This window comes from Prionailurus viverrinus, chromosome B1, assembly GCF_022837055.1.
Source record: "Prionailurus viverrinus isolate Anna chromosome B1, UM_Priviv_1.0, whole genome shotgun sequence".
In the NCBI taxonomy this organism is placed as follows: Eukaryota; Metazoa; Chordata; class Mammalia; order Carnivora; family Felidae; genus Prionailurus; species Prionailurus viverrinus.
Window position 1 is genome coordinate 44,037,842 of NC_062564.1, and position 19,391 is coordinate 44,057,232.

Sequence of the window (19,391 nt, forward strand, 5' to 3'; positions counted from 1 at the left end):
AATAATCCTATCACCAGCTACATGAGTTTCTGTGCTTCTTTTTTTTTTAATTTTTAAAAAGTTTTTATTTATTTTTGAGAGAGAGACAGACAGACAGACAGACAGACCATGAGCAGGAAAGGGGCAGAGAGAGAGGGAGACACAGAATCCTAAGCAGGCTCTAGGCTCCAAGCTGTCAGCACAGAGCCCAACGCAGGGCTCCAAACCATGAACCAAGAGATCATGACCTGAGCCAAAGTCAGACGCTTAACTGACTGAGCCACCCAGGTCCCTGTGTGCTTCTTGATGTATTAAATTGGCCTATATTTCCAGGTGAAGATCAAAGATGGGCTTCTATGTTGATTATATTTAGGCAAGCTTTGCTAAATATCTAAGGTACGTGTAAGAACTTCATTGAAGAGAAAGATCCTCTATCTATCGCCAAGCCACTGGATAATCTAACAACTGAGAATCAAATTCCTCACCCTAACAACTGAACCTTACACAGAAAGTACTGAGTTCGGCATGCTACCAGTGAATGATCCCAATATTTACTTTCAAATTACACAGTAAACCCTGCCACATGTTCACGATTAGTCAATTTTTATCCTTAGGTAAAACAATATATTGTTCAGAGATAAAACTATAACTTGTTTTTTGTACATACATGATTTTATAGCACCTTCAGAACAGCCTATCAAGTGGACATGGTTTTCATTCCCGTTTTACAAATAAGGAAACAAACACAGAGAGGTTAAGGAACAGATAAAAGATCTCCAGCTGTTAACGAGCAGAGCCTAGAATTAAACCCAGGATTATGTGCTTCCAAAATTCTTAACTTCATCTCAATGTTACACTGCGTCTCATGTTTGTTTTTGAAAACGGTTAAATCAACTTTGGCAATTTCCTTTTAGTAGGTACTAAGCATTGCTAATTCAGATTTCTGCCTTATGCAGGAAGAATTAAAGGAAAAAAAAGTGGGATGCAGTCTGCCAGCTGAGACAAAAGTTTGCTTCCTAAGACAGCCCTAACTCTCCTGTGGGAGGCAGCTGCAGCAAGAGGTCTGGAGTCAGACAATGGGAGTCCACCACTTTCTGGCTGTGTGACCTTGAACAAGTCACTTAATCTCTCTGTCCTTCAGTTTTCTCATCAGTAAAACAAGGGCAGTAACAGAAACGAACTCAATGTTCTTGGGGGTCAAATAACTTAAAAGAATGTTTTTGCGCATTGTACATGCTTGTATTTAGAGGGTTTTTGCACATTTTACACGCTGGATAATTGTCAGCTCCTCATACGATTAATAAGATGCCTGAACTAAGTTTAGTGTTCATACATAAACATCAGGAGGCACAACTAACATGCCTATTATTTAGATATTCAGAAAGCTACTTTGCCTTGAAAAGATGATCAAGGGGCGCCCGGGTGGCTCAGTGGGTTAAGCCTGACTTTGCTCGGGTCATGATCTCACTGCTTGTGGGCTCGAGCCTGGCTTCAGACTCGGTGCTGACAGCACCGAGCCTGGAGCCTACTTGGATTCTGTCTCCCTCTCTCTGCCCCTCCCCTGCTCGCACTCTCTCTCTCAAAAATAAATAAACATTAAAAAGAAAGGAAAAAAAAGATGACCAAAAGCCCTCCCATGGCACAGACTGTTGTATGTCAAGGCCCAGGGTATCCTTCTCAAACGAAACAGCTTTGTCACTGGCTGACTGAAAATACAGTATGAGTTCCTCTACATTACCTCACCTCCAAGTTACACACACGCTCCAAAATTAATTTTAAATGAAAAGGTTAACTATTGTTTGGGTTCTCAAGTAGTTAGCAACGCATCCTCTCTGGCGAGAAGCATGGCCACCTTGCAAACCGTGCAACTAATTTGCTCTAAATCACGTTCTCTAAAAGTGTTCCTTCGCAGCTTGCATTTCAGTTACTTGGTGTCCCCAATTGTTGTTGTCCCAGAACAAAAGCCTAATTGCTGCTGCTACAATACAGCCCTTTTTCTGAGATCATCATGAAGCCCTCGGAGCAAACAAGAGAGGGAGTTCTCATGAGCAGCAAGCACTGCATCCAAATTCCTGCACTCCAAAGGCCAACACGAGCCAAATTATCGGAGACTCGAGCCCCTTTCTAATATCTACACTTCCCTGCAAATAGCTGTCTCGCGAATACTTCAGAGCCCTTTAGGACACATGTGTTTTCCTGCCCGGACGAGTTCGGAAAAACTCGGGGCCCCTTTCTCCCACCCGCGCAGCGTGAACAAACGCCGGGCAGCAGCCCCGCCTGGGCGCGATTTTGTCGCGGTGGGGTCGTGGCCGGGCGCCCCCGGGCCCCGCAGGGCGAGGCTCGGGACGGAACGTCCCACCAGGCCCAACCCAGAGCCCCCGGGCGCGGGCGGGAGCGCCACCTTCCCGGCCCCTGAAGGACCCGCGCCGTGCGCTCGCATCCCGGGCTGGCACGCAAACCCCCGAACGGCCGCCCCGCGGAGGGCTCAGGGACTCACGCGCTCTCTCGGGCTGTCGGGGGCCTCTCCCCGGCCGGCTCCCGGCCCCGCGGGCTCTGAGAGTGCGAGGCTCCCATGGCTCGGAGCTCTGCGCCCCGGCTGTGCCGGCCCGAGCTCCGCGGCGCGCCGGCTCGACCCGGACCCTGGGCGGGGAGGAGGCGGCGGGGCGGGGGAGGAAGGGTGGGGCGGAGGGGCGGGCGGGTGGTGTGGAGCCCTGCCTCAGGGTCCCGGCCGCCGGGAAAGCCGGCTAAAGGGCGTTGCTCGAGACGCCGCCAACTTCGCCGCCAATTGCAGGGCTCGGCCTGCGCCGCGGCTCGGGACGCACGACCCGCGACGCCGCGGGGAGATGCTGAGCTGCCGGAGGGGCTCGGGTCGCGGGTTCCGCACTCCCAGCCGGGGAGCCGCTCGGCGGCAGAGGAAAACAGGTGGGGTGGGTGGGGGCCTGGGCGCGCCCCCGGGTCCCCACGGACGGGGAGACGTCGCTGTTTCTGCCTGCCCGGCCCGGGGCGCTCGGCGGCGCCTGGCTAGCCCCTGCTCGAGGCTAACAAGGAAGAGGCTCTGCGGGGAAGCACCGATAGGGGGCGGTGTGTGTCGGGATCCCGAGACCGAGTCTGCCTTTCCGCACGGCACCGCTCCCCCGCAGCAACTTCTTGCTGAGTCGGGGGAGACTGAGTCGGGGGCTGAGCTGTGCAGAAAACGGGTTCATCCTGGTTGAGCCTCCGTCTAGCTGGGACACATAACTGCACCCTATGCGAGTCATCTGTAAAATGAGGTTGTATGTTCATTTTTACCTCTAATGTCCCTTCTGGTTCTGACATTCAGTTTAGAATGAATTCTCTTCCTAATGCTGTCTTAGGGAAAAATGCACCCTATCCCTCCCACTGCGCCTGTGACCCACCTAATGACACACCTAGTAACTCCCTTTGCATAATATTTCATGCCCTTTCTCATCCATTCCCACCTCCTACATCCCTCCTCTCCAGCCATCTCTCCTCCATCCCAGAGTTTTGTTTTGTTTTAAAACAAAGATTGGAATGCCCTTTTGTTTTGTTTTTTTAAAGAATTTATTTTTATTTTTTTAAATTTTTTTAACGTTTATTTATTTTTGAGACAGAGAGTGACAGAGCATGAACGGGGGAGGAGAGAGAGGGAGACACAGAATCGGAAGCAGGCTCCAGGCTCTGAGCCATCAGCCCAGAGCCCGACGCGGGGCTCGAACTCAGGGACCGTGAGATCGTGACCCGAGCTGAAGTCGGACACTTAACCGACTGAGCCACCCAGGTGCCCCAAGGAATGCCCTTTTGTGCTAACACCTATTTATCCTGCCAGACCAACTCATACCTTCCTTCTATAACTCTATCCTGCATCCCGATAGTACATCTGTTTTTGTTGTTTTGTTTTTTGGTTTTTGTTATTGCCGGTCTCTTTCACTAGAATGTAAACTCTGCGAAGACAGAGAATTTGTTTTTTCACTGTTGCCCCAGCACCGCCCGGTGCATAGTAGACATTAATAATTGTCGATAAATGCATTCATCCTATACTCATTTGATCGTTTTCCTCCCCAGTGTTCCTACACCATGTGTTAATTCCTCTAACATACCACTTACCAATCTTATTTTATAATTATTTGTCTTTCCACTAGAATATGAGTTCTGTAATGACAAGAACCCTTTCTTTGTATGCAAGCTTAGTGCCTGGCACAGTGCCTCTATCCTGGCATATATACGATAAGTATTTGCTGAATGAATGAATGAATGAGTGAGTGAGTGAGCCAGTGGCAACGCACACAGAATGGTGTTCAATATCAACTTAATTCTTGACTCGAAGCTTTAGGCAATGAAGATGTATGTGCCTACATTTTAATGTTTCCAGAAAGGGTTAGAAAACTCATACTAGAGACTTAATATTTACAATAGATCTCTCTCTCTCTCTCTCTCTCTTTTATGTCTAATTTTTATTTCCTGTTTATACATTATCTAGACTCTACTATAGCCAGAGAGTTCCTAGAGTTCAGGATGCTGCCACACTGTAGGCATATACAAACAGAGTCTTTGGGGGTGGGAAAATAAACATTAATTAGTAAAAGTGTAGTGAGACTAGGAATTGAGACAGGGGGAGGGGAGGAGGATTTCAAATAGCTCTAGAAAAGTTGACTTTTGGCAGATGATTAAAAAAAAAAAGTTCACATTCTTCACACATCCTGTCTGTAATACCTTGGCACTGAGATTGAAGTGCCACTGATAACACAAACATAACCCTGTCAGAGCTGTGGTCCCTTTCAGAGGAACACTCAGCCTCTCCTGGTAAGAAAGGTCTTTATTCCCAGTGGATCATTCTAAGGGAAAAATGGGAGGGGGGCAGGGGGGAAGCAACAGGCGGGGCAGGGAAGGAGGGGAAAGCTTTCTTTCTACTGGGTAGACAAGATGGGCTGTTGGGAAAAGTTTTATTATTATCAGTGGAGAAAGGCACAGGGTAGCATCACTAAAATGGTTTAAAAGAAAAGGAAATATGTGACATCCACACCCTAATGTGATGCAGAGAAACCAAGACAATGAGAAGAAACAGTGTCTGCAAAATAATGTGAAAGTTTGTGTCTACTGGCGGGCCCAGAGACATGGCCAGTACAGAGACATGGCCAGTACAGAGACATGGGCAGCTGGGGCTCTAGACCCAGGGGAGTGAAGACAGTGAAGGCGAAGTCTTATCTTTGGAAAATAAACTTACAAAGGCTTTTCAGGGGAAATGCCCAGGATAGGCCTGAGAGATCCAAACATTCCTCTTCCCTGCAACATTTAATGATTGGCTCTTCTCACAGAAGCAAAGCCAAGGTCTATTTCCTCATCTCAGAGACTGGCTGCAGATCTCCAACAAAGGAATAGGCTATAGGATATGTAAAGATCCTCTGCTTCACGTCTCTTTGTTTAAAATCCTTCTTGCTTTTTATCTTTCAATTAGAACACAAAATTTAAAAGCTCAGCATCCCTGAGCACCTGGGTGGCTCAGTCAGTTAAGCGTCTGACTTCTGCTCAGGTCACAATCTCACAGTCCGTGGGTTCCAGCCCCGCGTGGGGCTCTGTGCTGACAGCTCAGAGCCTGGAGGGTGCTTCAGATTCTGTGTCTTCCTCTCTCAAATATAAATAAACATCAAAAGCTCAGCATCCCTAATGAAGACATAGAATTGTTACCATGCAATCAAGAGTTCTTCTCCGAGGAAAATTAGTAAAGAAGTGCAACCACCTCCTCTCCCTCAGTGTGGTTCTGAAGTTGTGACCTCAAAAGCCACTCATAAGTGGTGGACAACCTTGCTGTCATCTGACCTATTGACTGAGCAAGTAATGCCAGTTCTGGGGCTCCCAACTATTCATACAGCTGAGGAGTTGTTCTTCAAGAGGAGGGCAGGAAGATAACAGCTGGACACCACTTGCTGTTGCATTTGATAGGGAATAAAGGAAGAATAGAACCTTCTGACTGTTTTATGGTGTCTGTAGTTTCTGCCTAAAGTGACCAAAGAAGAAGAAAGGGATGAGGAGAGGAGGGAGGCAGCCTGCATTTTGTAGTCCCTGGGTCAGCAGACTGCTGAACATGATGGCCAGCTGGGATCAAAGGAGATATGCAGCCTGTGATGGAGTCTTGGAGGGGTAATATTTGATATCCAGTGTTATAGTTTCCATTTTGCATTATAATTCTGTCAGTAGGCATTTTTTAAACATTGGAAAACAAGTAAAGAAAATTTAAGAAACTGAAATTTATGATTGCCACCTAGATTGCAAAATACACTCTTCAGTGTCAAACCCTACCGCCAGAATGCTGCTTATGCTCAGAAGGATGCGAGCTAACATTTATTGGATACCTGGGACGTTGCTTGGTGGTTGATGAAAGTAAGCACATTTAGTCCTCGTAACACAGAGAAATGATAACAAAAGTAGGTAATAGTTTTTTAAGTACTTTTTATGTACTAGACTGTTCTAAGTGCTTTAGGTTTACTAATTCATTTAATGTTCATTACATTACAACGTTTATAGGCACTTTTAGTATCCTCAATTTACAAATGAGTAAAGTGATGCATGGACACTGTAACTTGCAACACAGCTACAAAATGGCAGAGCTAGGAATAGAACCCAGGTAGGTTAACTCCAGAATTATAACATAGAGCTTAGCCTCTATGCTGTATTTCCTTAATTTTTATGCTGTGCACCCCATTTTATTTTATTTTATTTTATTTTATTTTATTTTATTTTATTTTTTAAAGTTTATTTATTTTGAGAGAGAGAAACAGAGCATGAGAGCAGTGGAGGGGGAGAGGGAGAGAGAAAGAATCCCAAGCAGGCTCCATCCGCACTGTCAGCACAGAGCCTGATGTGGGTCTTGATCTCCTGAACAGTGAGTTCATGACCTGAGCCAAAATCAAGAGTCAGACACTCAATGGATTGAGCTACCCAGGTACCCCTGTGTACCCCATTTTAAGATGAAGAAACTGAGGCTTTGAGAAGTAAGTACCATAACCAGTATTTAAACGCAGTTCTATCTTGATCACAAAGCTTATGTTCAACATGGATTTGTCTCCCCAGCAATCATGCCAAATGAGTATTACCCTTCACAGTAGCCCTCTTCGGAAGTTACATGCTTATCTCAGAGCTGCCCTACCTTTCCATTTTTGGAAGTTATTGAAATGTTAATTTATAAGCCAAAGGATAAAGTTAGGTTTACTACATATTGTTTGTTAGTAAGAACCACATATTGTTCTTGAAATCAGGTAATGTAAGTGCTCCATCACTGTTCTCCTTTATCAAAATAGTTTTAGCTATTCTAAGTTCTTTGTTTTCCATATAAAAAAATTTTTCTTTTTCTTTTTCTTTTCTTTTTTTTTTTTTTTAATTTGAGGGGGTGGGGCTGAGAAAGAGATGGAGAGAGAGAGAATCCCAAGCAGACTCCATACTCAGCATGGATCGTGCTGACCCTGGGATCATGACCTGAGCCATAATCAAGAATCAGACTCTCAACTAACTGAGCCACCCAGGCTCCCCTTCCCATATAAAATTTAAAATAAACTTGTAAACTTTTTAAACAACCTTGTCTGGATTTCCACAAGGATTACACTGAATCTATTGACTAATTTAAGGAAGATCGGTAGTTTAACAACATTGAGACTTCTAATCTATGAACATGGTGTAGCTCTATTTATGTAGCCCTTCTTGAATTTCCCAGAATGTTTTGTAGTTTTCAGTCTATAGGTCCTGAACATCTTTTGCTAAATTTATTCCGAAATATTTTATGCTATTTTAGATGGAGAAATAAAACTGATTATTGTATACTGTATCCTGCTGTCTAGCTAAATTCATTATTACTACTTTTTTTAAGATTAAAAAAATTTTTTTTAATGTTTATTTATTTTTGAGAGAGAGAGAGAGAGAGACAGAAACAGAGACAGAGCATGAGTGGGGAAGGGGAAGAGAGAGAGGGAGATACAGAATCTGAAGCAGGCTCCAGGCTCTAAGCTGTCAGCACAGAGCCTGATGTGGGGATTGAACTCATGAACCATGAAATCATGACCTGAGCTGAAGTTGGACACTTAACCGACTGAGCCATGCAGGTGCCCCTCTTCTTTAAATGTTTGATAGAATTCACCAGTGGGGAGCCATCTGAGGCAGAAGGTTTGTCAGAATGTTTTTAAATTCCAAATTTCCTTTCTTTAATTGTTATAGGGCTCTTCAAATATTCTGTTTCTTCTTGGCTCAGCTTTGTAATTTATGTCTTTCCCAGAATGTGTCCATCTCACCTAAATGGTCACATTTAATGGCATAAAGATACTCATACTGGGGCGCCTGGGTGGCGCAGTCGGTTAAGCGTCCGACTTCAGCCAGGTCACGATCTTGCGGTCCGTGAGTTCGAGCCCCGCGTCAGGCTCTGGGCTGATGGCTCAGAGCCTGGAGCCTGTTTCCGATTCTGTGTCTCCCTCTCTCTCTGCCCCTCCCCCGTTCATGCTCTGTCTCTCTCTGTCCCAAAAATAAATAAACATGAAAAAAAAAATTTTTTTAAAAAGATACTCATACTAATAATAATGGAGTGTTCTTCCTTTAATGTCTGAAGGATCTGTAATGGAGTCCTCTCTTTCATTACTGATAAGGCAATTTCTTTTTTTTTTTCTTGGTCAGTCAGGATTGAGATTTATCAATTTTATCAATTTTTCCAGTGACTAGCTTTTGGTTTTATTAATTTTCCCTTTTTTTCCTGTTCTCTGTTTCATTTATTTTTGTTTTATCTTTATTATTTCCTTCCTTCTGATTGCTTTAGGTTTAATTTGCTTCTTTTTCTAGTATTTTTAATTAAAAAAATTTTTTTAATGTTTCTTTATTTAGAGGGAGAGAGAGAGACAGAGTGTGAGAGGGGGAGAGGCAGAGAGAGGGAGACACAGAATCTGAAGCAGGCTCCAGGCTCTGAGCTGTCAGCACAGAGCCCAATGCAAGGCTCCAACTCATGAACTGCAATATCATGTCCTCAGCCAAAGTCAGATGCTTAACTGACTGAGCCACCCAGGCACCCCTTCTTTTTCTAGTTGGAAAAAGGTGGAAACATAGACGGAAAGGTGGGAAATTGATTTAAGAGCTTTCTTCTTTTATCTTAGAGGCATTCAAAGCTATAATTTATTTCCCTCTAGGTGCTACTTAGCACATCCCACAAAGTTTGATATGTTGTATTTTCATTATCATTCAGTACCAAATATTTTCTAACCTCTTATAATTTCTTCTTCAACCCATTGAATATTTATAGTGTGAGTATTTATAGTATTAATATTAACATAGTATTAATATAGTATATAATATAGTATTATAGTATATAATATAGTATTAATATTTATAGTATATAGTATTTATAGTATTGTTTAGTTTCCAAATATATATTATTTTCCTAGTTATCTTAGTTTCTAATTTAATTTAATTGTTGTCAGAGAACAAACTTTTAAAATTTACTGAAACTTGTTTATGGCCCAGAATATGATCTATCCTGGTAAACATATCACATGTACTTGAAAAGAATGTGCATTTTGCTGTTGTTGGCTGAAGTGTTCTATAAATATCAATTAGGTCAAGGTGATTGATAGTGTTGTTAACAGTTTCTTCTTTGATGATTTTTCTTTGTTTATAAATTTCTGAGAAACAATATAATCTCCAGTTATGATTACATATTTCTTCTTTTAATTCTGTCAACTTTTGCTTCATATATTTTGAAGCTGTTATTGAACACAGGCAAATTTGCAATTTTTCTTTTCTTTTCTTTTCTTTTCTTTTTTTTTTTTTTTTTTTTTTTTTTTTTTTGAGAGAGAGGGAGAGAGCCGAGTGCACACACACACTGGGGAGAGACAGAGAGAGAGAGGGAGAGAGAGAATCTTAAGCAGGATCCATCCCAAGCGTGGAGCGCAACATGGGCTCCATCTCACGACTCTTGAGACGATGACCTGAGGCAAAATTAAGAGTCAGACACTTAACCAACTGAGTCACCCAGGCACCCGAGTGATTTTTATGCCACCTTGACTAACTAAAACTTTTATTGCTCTGAAGAGCTCTTTATCTCTGGCCATACATTTTGCTTAGAAATCTATTTTGTTTGATACTAATATAGCCACTCCAGCCTTCTCCTGCTTACTGTTTACGTGACATATCATCTTCTATCCATTTTTGATCTATCTCTGTCTTTGTATTTAAAGTATGTCTATTGTTTTTAATACACTTTATTTTTTAGAGCAGTTTTAGGTCCACAGTTAAATTGAGCAGAAAGTATAAAGAGTTCCCATGTACCTCCTGCCCCCAGACACACACCCCCTCCCCAATACCAACATCCCATACCAGAGTGGTACACATGTTACAACCAACACTGACATCATTGTCCCCCAAAGTCCACAGTTTATATTGGGATTCGGTACATTCTATGAGTTTTAACAAACATATAATAACAAAAATCCACTATTCTAGTATCATACAGAATAGCCTCACTCCTCTAAAAACCTGCTATGCTCTGCATATTCATCCTTCCCCCCACCCCATTCCCTGGCCACTAGATATTTTTACTGTTTTTATAGTTTTGCCTTTTCCAGAATGTCATAATGGAATCATACTGTATGTAGCCTTTTCAGCCTGGCTTGTATCACTTAGTAAAATGCATTTAAGCTTCCTGTGTGTCTTTTTGTGGCTTGATAACTCATTTCCTTTCAGCCCTGAATAATATTCCTTCTCTGGATATCTCCATTCACCTATTAAAGGACATTTTGGTTACTTTGGGAATTTTTGGCAATTAGGAATAAAGTTGCTATCAACATCATGTGAAGATTTTTGTACGAAAGTTTTCAGCTGATTTGGGTAAATGTCAAGGAATGTAATCGCTGGCTTATATGGTGAGAGTATGTTTAATTTTGTAAGAACCCACCAAGGTATCTTCCAAAGTGGCTGTACTACTTTGCCCTCCCACCAGCGATGAGTGAGAGTTCCTGTGGCTCCACATCCTCACCAGCATCTGGTGTCACCAGTGGTGGGAATTTTTGCCATTCTAAAAGGTGTGCAATCAATGGTACCTCCTTGTTTTAATTTGTAGTCTCCTAATGACATACGATGTAGCATATCTTTCATATGTGTATTCGCCATCGATACAACCTTTCCAGTGAAATGCTGCATTTGGCTTTTTAATTCATTGAAAAACAATCGTCAATTTTAATTTTCTGAGTGGAGTGTTTAGGTTATCAACATTTAATGTAGTTATGGATATGATTGGGTGAGGCCTATCATTTTATATTTTTGCTTTCTATTTTTCTCTTTTGACATTTGCTTATCCATTTCCATTTCCTGCCTTTTTTATTTCTTTAATATTTTATAAATTATTCCATTTTAGTTTTATTGATGGCTTTTTAGCTAGTGTTCGCATTCTTATTTTAGTGGCTGACCTACAAATTACAAAATCCATCCTTAACTTTTCATAGCCCATTTAAAATTAACAATGTACTGGGACACCTGGGTGGCTCAGTTGGTTAAGCATCTGACTTCAGCTCAGGTCATGATCTCGCAGTTCATGGGTTTGAGCTCCTCGTCGGGTTCTGTGCTGACAGCTTAGAGCCTGGAGCCTGCTTTGGATTTTGTGTCTTCCTCTCTCTCTGCCTGCACCCCCCCCCCCCACATCCCCACCTTCCCTCTGTCTCTGTCTCTCTCTCTCTCTCTTAAAAATAAATAAATAAACTTATTTAAAAACTCTTTAAAAAATAAAGTTAACAGTTACTTCTTCATGTACATTCTAGAGATGAAAAGTGCAATTTCTGAAAGAAAAATTGAGCAGTTGGATTCAACATCCAAATAGGTACGTTAAATGAAAGAATAAGTAAACTTTAAGATGGACCAACCAAAATTACTCAAGATGAGTAACAGGCAAAGACCAAAAATAAAATGAATAAAATCTTAGGGACTTGTTAGATGACATAAACAGTAAACATACATGGATTCCCAGAAGGAGAGAAGAGAATGGAGTGGAGGAAATATTTGAAGAAATGATCACCAAACTCCTCCCAACGTAATAAAAGTCAGAAATTTGCAGACACGAGATGCTGGAAAAACACCAAGTAAAATAAACATAAGGTAAAAGTAACATAAAAGTCTACTCTAATCACATCCTGGTCAAAATGTTATAAACCTCGAAAGCAGAAAGAGAGCAACACATAAAAAGGGATTTCTATTTGGTTCTTTTTTATTGCTTCAATTTCTCTGCTGAAACTTTCCATTTATCTCCTAAGATTTTGATTCACTGAAAACAAGCATTTTTCCTTAATTTTCTTTGCTTCATGGAAGATGGCGATAAAGTCTTTTAAAACTACAAAACATTTACACGTCCTTGCCTTCGAAATTCCAACATCTTATTCATCTCCAGGTTAGATGTGATTGACTTCTAAGAGGTGTTTTGTGTTCCCGGCTCTTCATCTGTCAGGTAACTCTGGACTGCATCTTGGACATCATAAATGCTAAGTTGCAGGGATTTCAGATTCCATTCTTTTTCTCTGATGAGAGTTGTTTTTCCTTTGTTTCAGCAAATGATTTTCTCGCTGGGCTTACACTGCAAACTGTTTCTCAGGTAACAGCTCCAGTCCGGGTGTAGATCTTTTTGTCTGGCTGAGCTGCTTTGAGTGTGTTCTGTGCATGTCTGGTTCAGGGGTTAATCAGAAATTTAATTTGGGGATCCTCTTTCTGACGGTTTCCTTTCTGGGTTCCCCCACCTTTTTAGCATTCATGATTTTCGGACTTGACCCTTCTTACTCCCTAAAACAGCAAGACTGTAGAGTTTTTCAGTCTTCAGTCTTGTGTTACACAAGCCACTATGTGAACTACACTGAGCCCCAGGCTAAAAGCCATGGTAGCAGAGGACTTTCTCCTGTGACTCCTCATCTCCTCTCCTTCAAGCTGACATGCAACACCACAACCTATTTATTTCTTTTTTCTCTTCAGTACCTCCAGGTAGTCACTTTATATATCATGTCCAGGTTGTAGAGTTATTTTCTGCAAGAATGATCTTTATACCCAGAATAGTCCATAATATCCAGAGATAAGAACCCTATATTGTTCTTATGAAATGGTAATACTCAGCTTTATCACCCACTTTACTCATCACAGTTGTCCTGAGTGACCCCAGTTTCAAAAGTCAAATCTACCTCCACAGGATGAAGATTCATTTAGAATACTGAAAATAGGGGCGCCTGGGTGGCTCAGTCAGCTGACTGTCCAACTTCGGCTCAAGTCATGATCTCACAGTTCATGGGTTCGAGTCCCACAACAGGCTCACTGCTGTCGGCAGTGTAGAGTTCGCTTCGGACCCTCTGTTCCCCTCTCTCTGCCCCTCCCCCACTATGCGAGCACATGCATGCTCTCTCTCTCTCTCTCTCTCAAAAATAAATAAAACATTAAAAAAAAAAAGAATACTGAAGATAATTTGCTATGTGCCCTGAAGACAATTTTAAGGGATAGGACCAAAGGAGTTGAGCAATGGAAGCATCATTGCATAATTGCAGTACGTCTGTAATATCTTAAGGTGACAGAGGCTAATATTTCCTAATATCTGTTCTTCTCTTTTAATAAAACAAACAAAGAGAAAACCACCTGGTTTTTGGCTATTATGAATGAAAGCTACATTTCCCTATTACACATCTCTATTACATGTAGATATGGCCATGTAACTAAGTTTTGGTCAATGGGATAAAAATAGAAGTGTCAAGTTCAGCTTCCATGAAGCATCATTAATGGGGAGTGTGGAGGTACTACGGTCTGAATGCTTGTGTCCCCCTCAAATTCATGTGTCAAATAGTCCCCAAGAGTGACGGTATTAGGAGATGGAGGCTTTGGGTGCTACTTAAATCATGAGGGTGGAGCCCTCATGAACGACATCGGTGCCCTTACAATGACATTGACTCCAGAGAGATCCCTTGCCCCTTCCACACTTTGAGGACAATAGCCAGAAAGCACCGGCTATGAACCAGGAAGAGAGCCCTCACCAGAGTGCAACTATGCCAGCGTCCTGATCTTGGACTTCCAGCCTCCAAAACTATGAGAAATACATGTATAAGCTACAGTGTCTGTGGTATTTTGTGATAGCAGCCCAAATAGACTCTTTACCTTGCTGGCTGGGATATTGAGGGGCTAGCTGAATTCATGCGGCCACACTTCATCTTGAGGTTCAAGGAGCCTGGATCCATCACATCATGGAGCCTCTAAGCCTGCTGTACAGTTTTTTTTTTTTTTTTTATGTGAGGAAAAAAACTTACATATTGCTTAGCTACTATTATTTTGGATTTCTGTAAACCTCAGCCAAAGGAAATCCTAATTAATATTCTGGTCCTTAAATTGCAGAGAAAAACAGTCCTATTATCTTGTACTCAAACTGGAAGAACTGTATTACTTAGTGGCCCTGTCAGCAATTATTCCACCTACTCTTTAATTTTTTTTAATGTTTATTTATTTTTTAGAGACAGAGAGACAGAGCGTGAGCAGGGGAGGGGCAGAGAGAGAGGGAGACACAGAATCTGAAGCAGGCTCCAGGCTCTGAGCTGTCAGCACAGAGCCAGATGTGGGGCTCAAACTCACGGACTGTGAGATCATGACCTGGGCCAAAGTTGGACACCCAACCAACTGAGCCACCCAGGCACCCCTATTTCACCTATTCTTTAGATAAAGAGTGTGGACAGAGGTGCCTGGGTGGCTCAGTCAGTTGAGTGTCCAACTCTTGATTTCGGCTCAGGTCATAATCCCAGAATCATGGGATCCATGCTCAGCATGGAACCTACTTAAGATTCTCTCTCTTTCTCTCTCTCTCTCTCTCTTTCTCTCTCTCTCCTTCTGCCCCTCTCCCCTGTTCTCACTCTCTCTCTAAAAAAAAAAAAAAAGTGTGTATAAATTAGCCCCTAACCCTAATACTTCTCAGGCCTGAAGTTCAGCTCCTGCTGAATGTATCCATAAAACCTACCCCCAGCCATCATTGCCCCCCATGTGAATCTATGCCCTATCCCAAATAAACTTCCTCCAACTGAAGGTTTCCATTCTCTTCTCCCTCAGTCTTGCCCTGAGTGACTCATTCATTCATGCATTCATTCATTCATTCATTCATTCACCAAATACATACAAACACCTACCTTGATGTCTATCTCAATTTGAATTCATCTTCACAAAAATGTTGCACAAGGTGACAGCTGCCCGAGGCCTGCCACCAGCCTCCAATGACCACATTGACCCTAATTCCACCCCACATCATTGTTATGGCACTGCCTAAACATAACAAAAAAGTCAAAACCAAGAGACTGATTCCTGGAACAGAGCTGGAAAGGACCCTGGGCGTCGTCTAGCTTTTCCTTCTTATATTAATACATGTGAGCCAAGGCCCTGACCCACTTGAGATTTGCCCAAGGTCACAGAGACCGTGCCAGAGATGCAGCCAGGACTCAGAGTTCCCCACCCCATCCAGGCCTTTGTTTTTTCCTCCCTTCTCATTTCCTTCATGCATACTTAATCCAAATATGAAGATTACATTTCTGTTACTTTGATTAGAAAATATAAAAATGTTACCTTAAAAACCATCCTTATACTCAGTGTCAAGGAAAGAAATTACCTTTGGTGATTTGTCTTTGAATTTATTCTCAGCTTACTCTGAAGAGTGAACATGCCAGCAACCCAGACCAAGACCTTTGCCCGGGCTGGAGCCATTAGCAATGAAGAAAAGTAAGTCAGGTGAAAGTCACATGCTTCCTTACAAGGTAGGTTTTCAGTTCGTTTCCAGCCAAATGCCTTTTGCCTAAGGCTAATTCTCAGAAATTCTTCCACAATTCCACCACTGTGTGTATGACTGTTCTCTTACACTTTGTGCTAGCAAAGCTGAATTCTGGCACACACACACACACACACACACACACACACAGAGTCTTTGTTTCCCTGCTTCAAGGTGATACAACTGTCATCTATAATAAGTGGGCAGTTCCCAGAAGAAAGCTTGTGCTTCAGACCTGTGACACTGCCCTCCTCCTGTGGAAACAGCTGCCAACTTCACAATTTCAATCTGTATTCTCCGGGACAACAAGGAAAACACTTAAAAAAAAACACACACAAAAAAAAAACCCCACAAAAAAAACCTACTTGTCAATTCTATGCCTACATAATGGTTCAGGGACTATATACCTACATAATAGTTCAGTGTGCTTTCTATTGATTTTGTTTGGGAAGCAGGATATTTTTTGTGCCCTGGCATTGTCTTCAGAGACAGAACCTGCCTGGCCTATAATTCAAACATCCTGGACTCAGTAACCTCAAGTGTCTTCTTGGAACATTAACCCTTGGTACTTTTTTGGATCTTATCTAATTCTGGGGTAGTGACCTGGAGCAAACTGTGGATATTTATTTACTTTTTTTTTTTAACATTTATTTATTTATTTTGAGAGAGCTAGAGACAACACAAGTAGGGGAGGGGCAGAGAGAGAGGGAGAGAGAGAGAATCCCAAGCAGGCTCCACACTGCCAGCACAGAACCCAATGCGGGGCTCGAACCCACGAAACTGTGAGATCATGACCTGAGCCGAAACCAAGAGCCGCATGCTTAACCAACTAAGCCACCCAGGCACCCCTGGGTATTTATTTTTAAGCGATCTCTACACCCAACACAGTGCTCAAACTCACAACCCAAGATCAACAGTCTCATGTTCTACTGACTGAGCCAACCAGGTGCCCCAACCTTTGGGTATTTAAAGATGGACTCCAACCCTACTGTCTCGTCCTGAGGGTTAAAGAGTAGGGAGACCATACTGTATTTCTCCTCTCTGACCCAGCAGGTTCCAGCTTTAGTCATTGTACCAAGACATGAAAAAGTGGGTAGAAAAAACCAGAAGGTTGGCAAGAGTACTGAGTGCCTGGGTTCAAGGAAGTGCTTTAATTTGTGAGCATTAAATTTGGAATTAAAAATCAGTATGACAGTTTGTTGTACAAGAATAGCAGCATGAATATTAAAAAAAAAATGTGACTGTTTTCTGGCTGAGCAAACCAACAGGATGTATGGAGCCCAAAAATGCTGCAAAGCAGAAGCAAACATTCAAAGGAAATCTCTAAAGAGAGACAAAGTAAATATAAAATGTTCTTTGGCTTAGAAGTTAAGACTGTCCTTAGAGGTCATGTCAGGACCTTGATTATTTATCTTTGGATATTTGTGAGCCAGACAGAGCTGCCAAGTTACAAGAATAAAACAGGCTTTTACCCATAAGCAGGTTAAATGAAAGGAAGATTGAGTGCACGTACACCAAAACATCAGGGCCACTCTTTCCTCAAGAAGTCTGAAAGTGTTCCACCTTGCTACAGAGAAAGACCAGAACTGCCCCAGCATGATTCTGAACCTGTAGGTGAAAAATCCAGGGGTGCCCATGGGAATTGGGATGGAAGAAAATAAAAAGATCACACCTAGCCAGATGTAGTATATGCACTGATCAGTGGGGAGGGGCTGTTGTTTACTTTTTACCATGTTCCAGGGAAGCATGGGTGGTAATCAGATCAGGATTTGGTTTGGGTGGTCTTAGCTTTGAAGTTTCAACTTTCTTGCCTGTGCTCACAAGTTTTTGTCTCCATGCAACTCAGTGATCCACATTGCTATTGATACTATAACCATTTTCTTCAGCATCTGGGATTGGGCAGCACAAGTGGAAGCTATAGACTCCATCATTTGGCTCCTCAGCCCCTCCATGAAGAGTTCCTGGGAGGAAGGGACTGATTGTACCTCTAGGACAGAGCAGGGCATAAGATGATCAGTGCAAGAAGGGAAACAGAGGTGTGAGCAAGATGGAATGAACATGAAAAACATAATACCTGGCTTGCCTGGATCAAAGCATGCTGAAGAACAATCCTAGGGCCCAACAGATGAAAGGTGCCAACGGGATCATCGGATTCCAAATTCCACCTGACTTAGGAATCCTCTGCTTGAGAATACTGACCAGTGGTCAACCAGCTTCTGTTTGGAATTTTCAAAGATATTTCTGGTAGGCACAGAATTGTAGCACTCCGATCCCTTTCCAAGAAAGGACTTAGCAACCCAGCTTCAAGGAATGTGGTTAGCTGATAACCTCCAGCTGTTAGTGCCTTCAGGGTCTGCCTCAGCTTTGGAGCTGAGATCAGTTTTCCCCTGGAGTCCCCAGCCAATGCCTGAGCAAGGTGGTAGTATAAAGGCCTGACCATTTCTGCCCAACATGGCACTCCTCTAGCGGACAACGTTTGCTCTGGAACCCCTCAGCGGCCTGGCAGAGACTTAGTCAAAACTGTACGACAGTCTGAAGGCTTTCCTGACTGATCTTGCTTTCTCTCTTTTTCCTTTCCAAGTGTTACTCTTCAATAAAGCACAGGGGATTTTTTTTTTTAGGGCATAAGTTATTATTATTTTTTTAATTTTTTGTTAACTCTACCCCCAACATGGGACTCGAACTCATGACCCTGAGATTAAGAGTCATATGCTCTAGGGGCACCTGGGTGGCTCAGTCGGTTAAGTCTCTGACTTCGGCTCTGGTCATGATCTTGTGGTTCATGAGTTCGAGCCCCGCGTCAGGCTCTGTGCTGACAGCTTGGAGCCTAGAGCCTGCTTCAGATTCTGTGTCTCCCCCTCTCTCTCTGCCCCTCCCCCACTTGTGCTTCCTCTCTCTCTCTCTCTCTCAAAAATAAATAAACATTAAAAAAAAAAGTCATATGCTCTACAGACTGAGCCAGCCAGGTGTCCCAGGCATAAGCTATTCTTTATGATCCCATAATGGTGGAAACATGACACTACACATTTGTCAAAACCCACAGAATTTTACACCACAAAAAGTGAACCCTAATGTATATACATTAAAGAAAAATCACTCAGGAGGTCAGGGGATCCCAAGATGGAATTTGTAGAACAATCTAAATGTATTACAAATGTATGAAACATCTTTACTTAAAGAGGTTGAGGGGAAAAAGGGGCTGACCTAAGTAACTTTGGAAACGAGTGGAGTAAGACTAACAGCCAAATAAACTACACATAAGCACTGTATTCTGACTGATAAAGTTGTTTCCCACAGGAGCCCATGTTAACAATTCTAATACCACTCTACATGTATATCACAATTGAACAATGAAGTAAATGGATGGCAGATGGCGGGAGCCAGGTTTTTCTGTTGAAGTAGGAAGTTACAGGTAAGCAAAGGGAGGTCTACGAAGAGCCATGTGGTAATAGATTAGAACTGGAGACATCAGTATGAATCCATGTTTGGTTCCATATAGATTACATATAGGAATATTAATAAATAGGGGCACCTGGGTGGCTCAGTCGGTTGAGCGTCCGACTTCAGCTCAGGTCATCATCTCTCAGTTTGTGAGTTCGAGCCCCACATCGGGCTCTGTGCTGATGGCGCAGAGCCTGGA

General features: G+C 42.6%; 1 protein-coding gene across 6 annotated transcripts in view; it reads right to left on the reverse strand.

The window, feature by feature from the left end:
* The window catches only part of TACC1 (transforming acidic coiled-coil containing protein 1), a 121,469-nt gene that overhangs the window by 88,054 nt on the left and 14,024 nt on the right, over positions 1–19,391 (reverse strand). For 2 of the 6 annotated variants that reach the window (XM_047855076.1, XM_047855075.1), the window contains exon 1: positions 2,477–2,614. The exons of 1 other annotated variant lie outside the window; for it this stretch is intronic. Coding sequence is in view for 3 of the 5 variants with exons in the window: in XM_047855079.1 (XP_047711035.1) it covers positions 2,477–2,553 (77 nt within the window). In the remaining 2 variants the exon portion in view is untranslated. Of the gene's footprint in view, positions 1–2,476; positions 2,620–19,391 lie in introns of those variants that run through there. 3 more of the 6 variants (XM_047855073.1, XM_047855071.1, XM_047855079.1) reach the window with 2 other exon arrangements.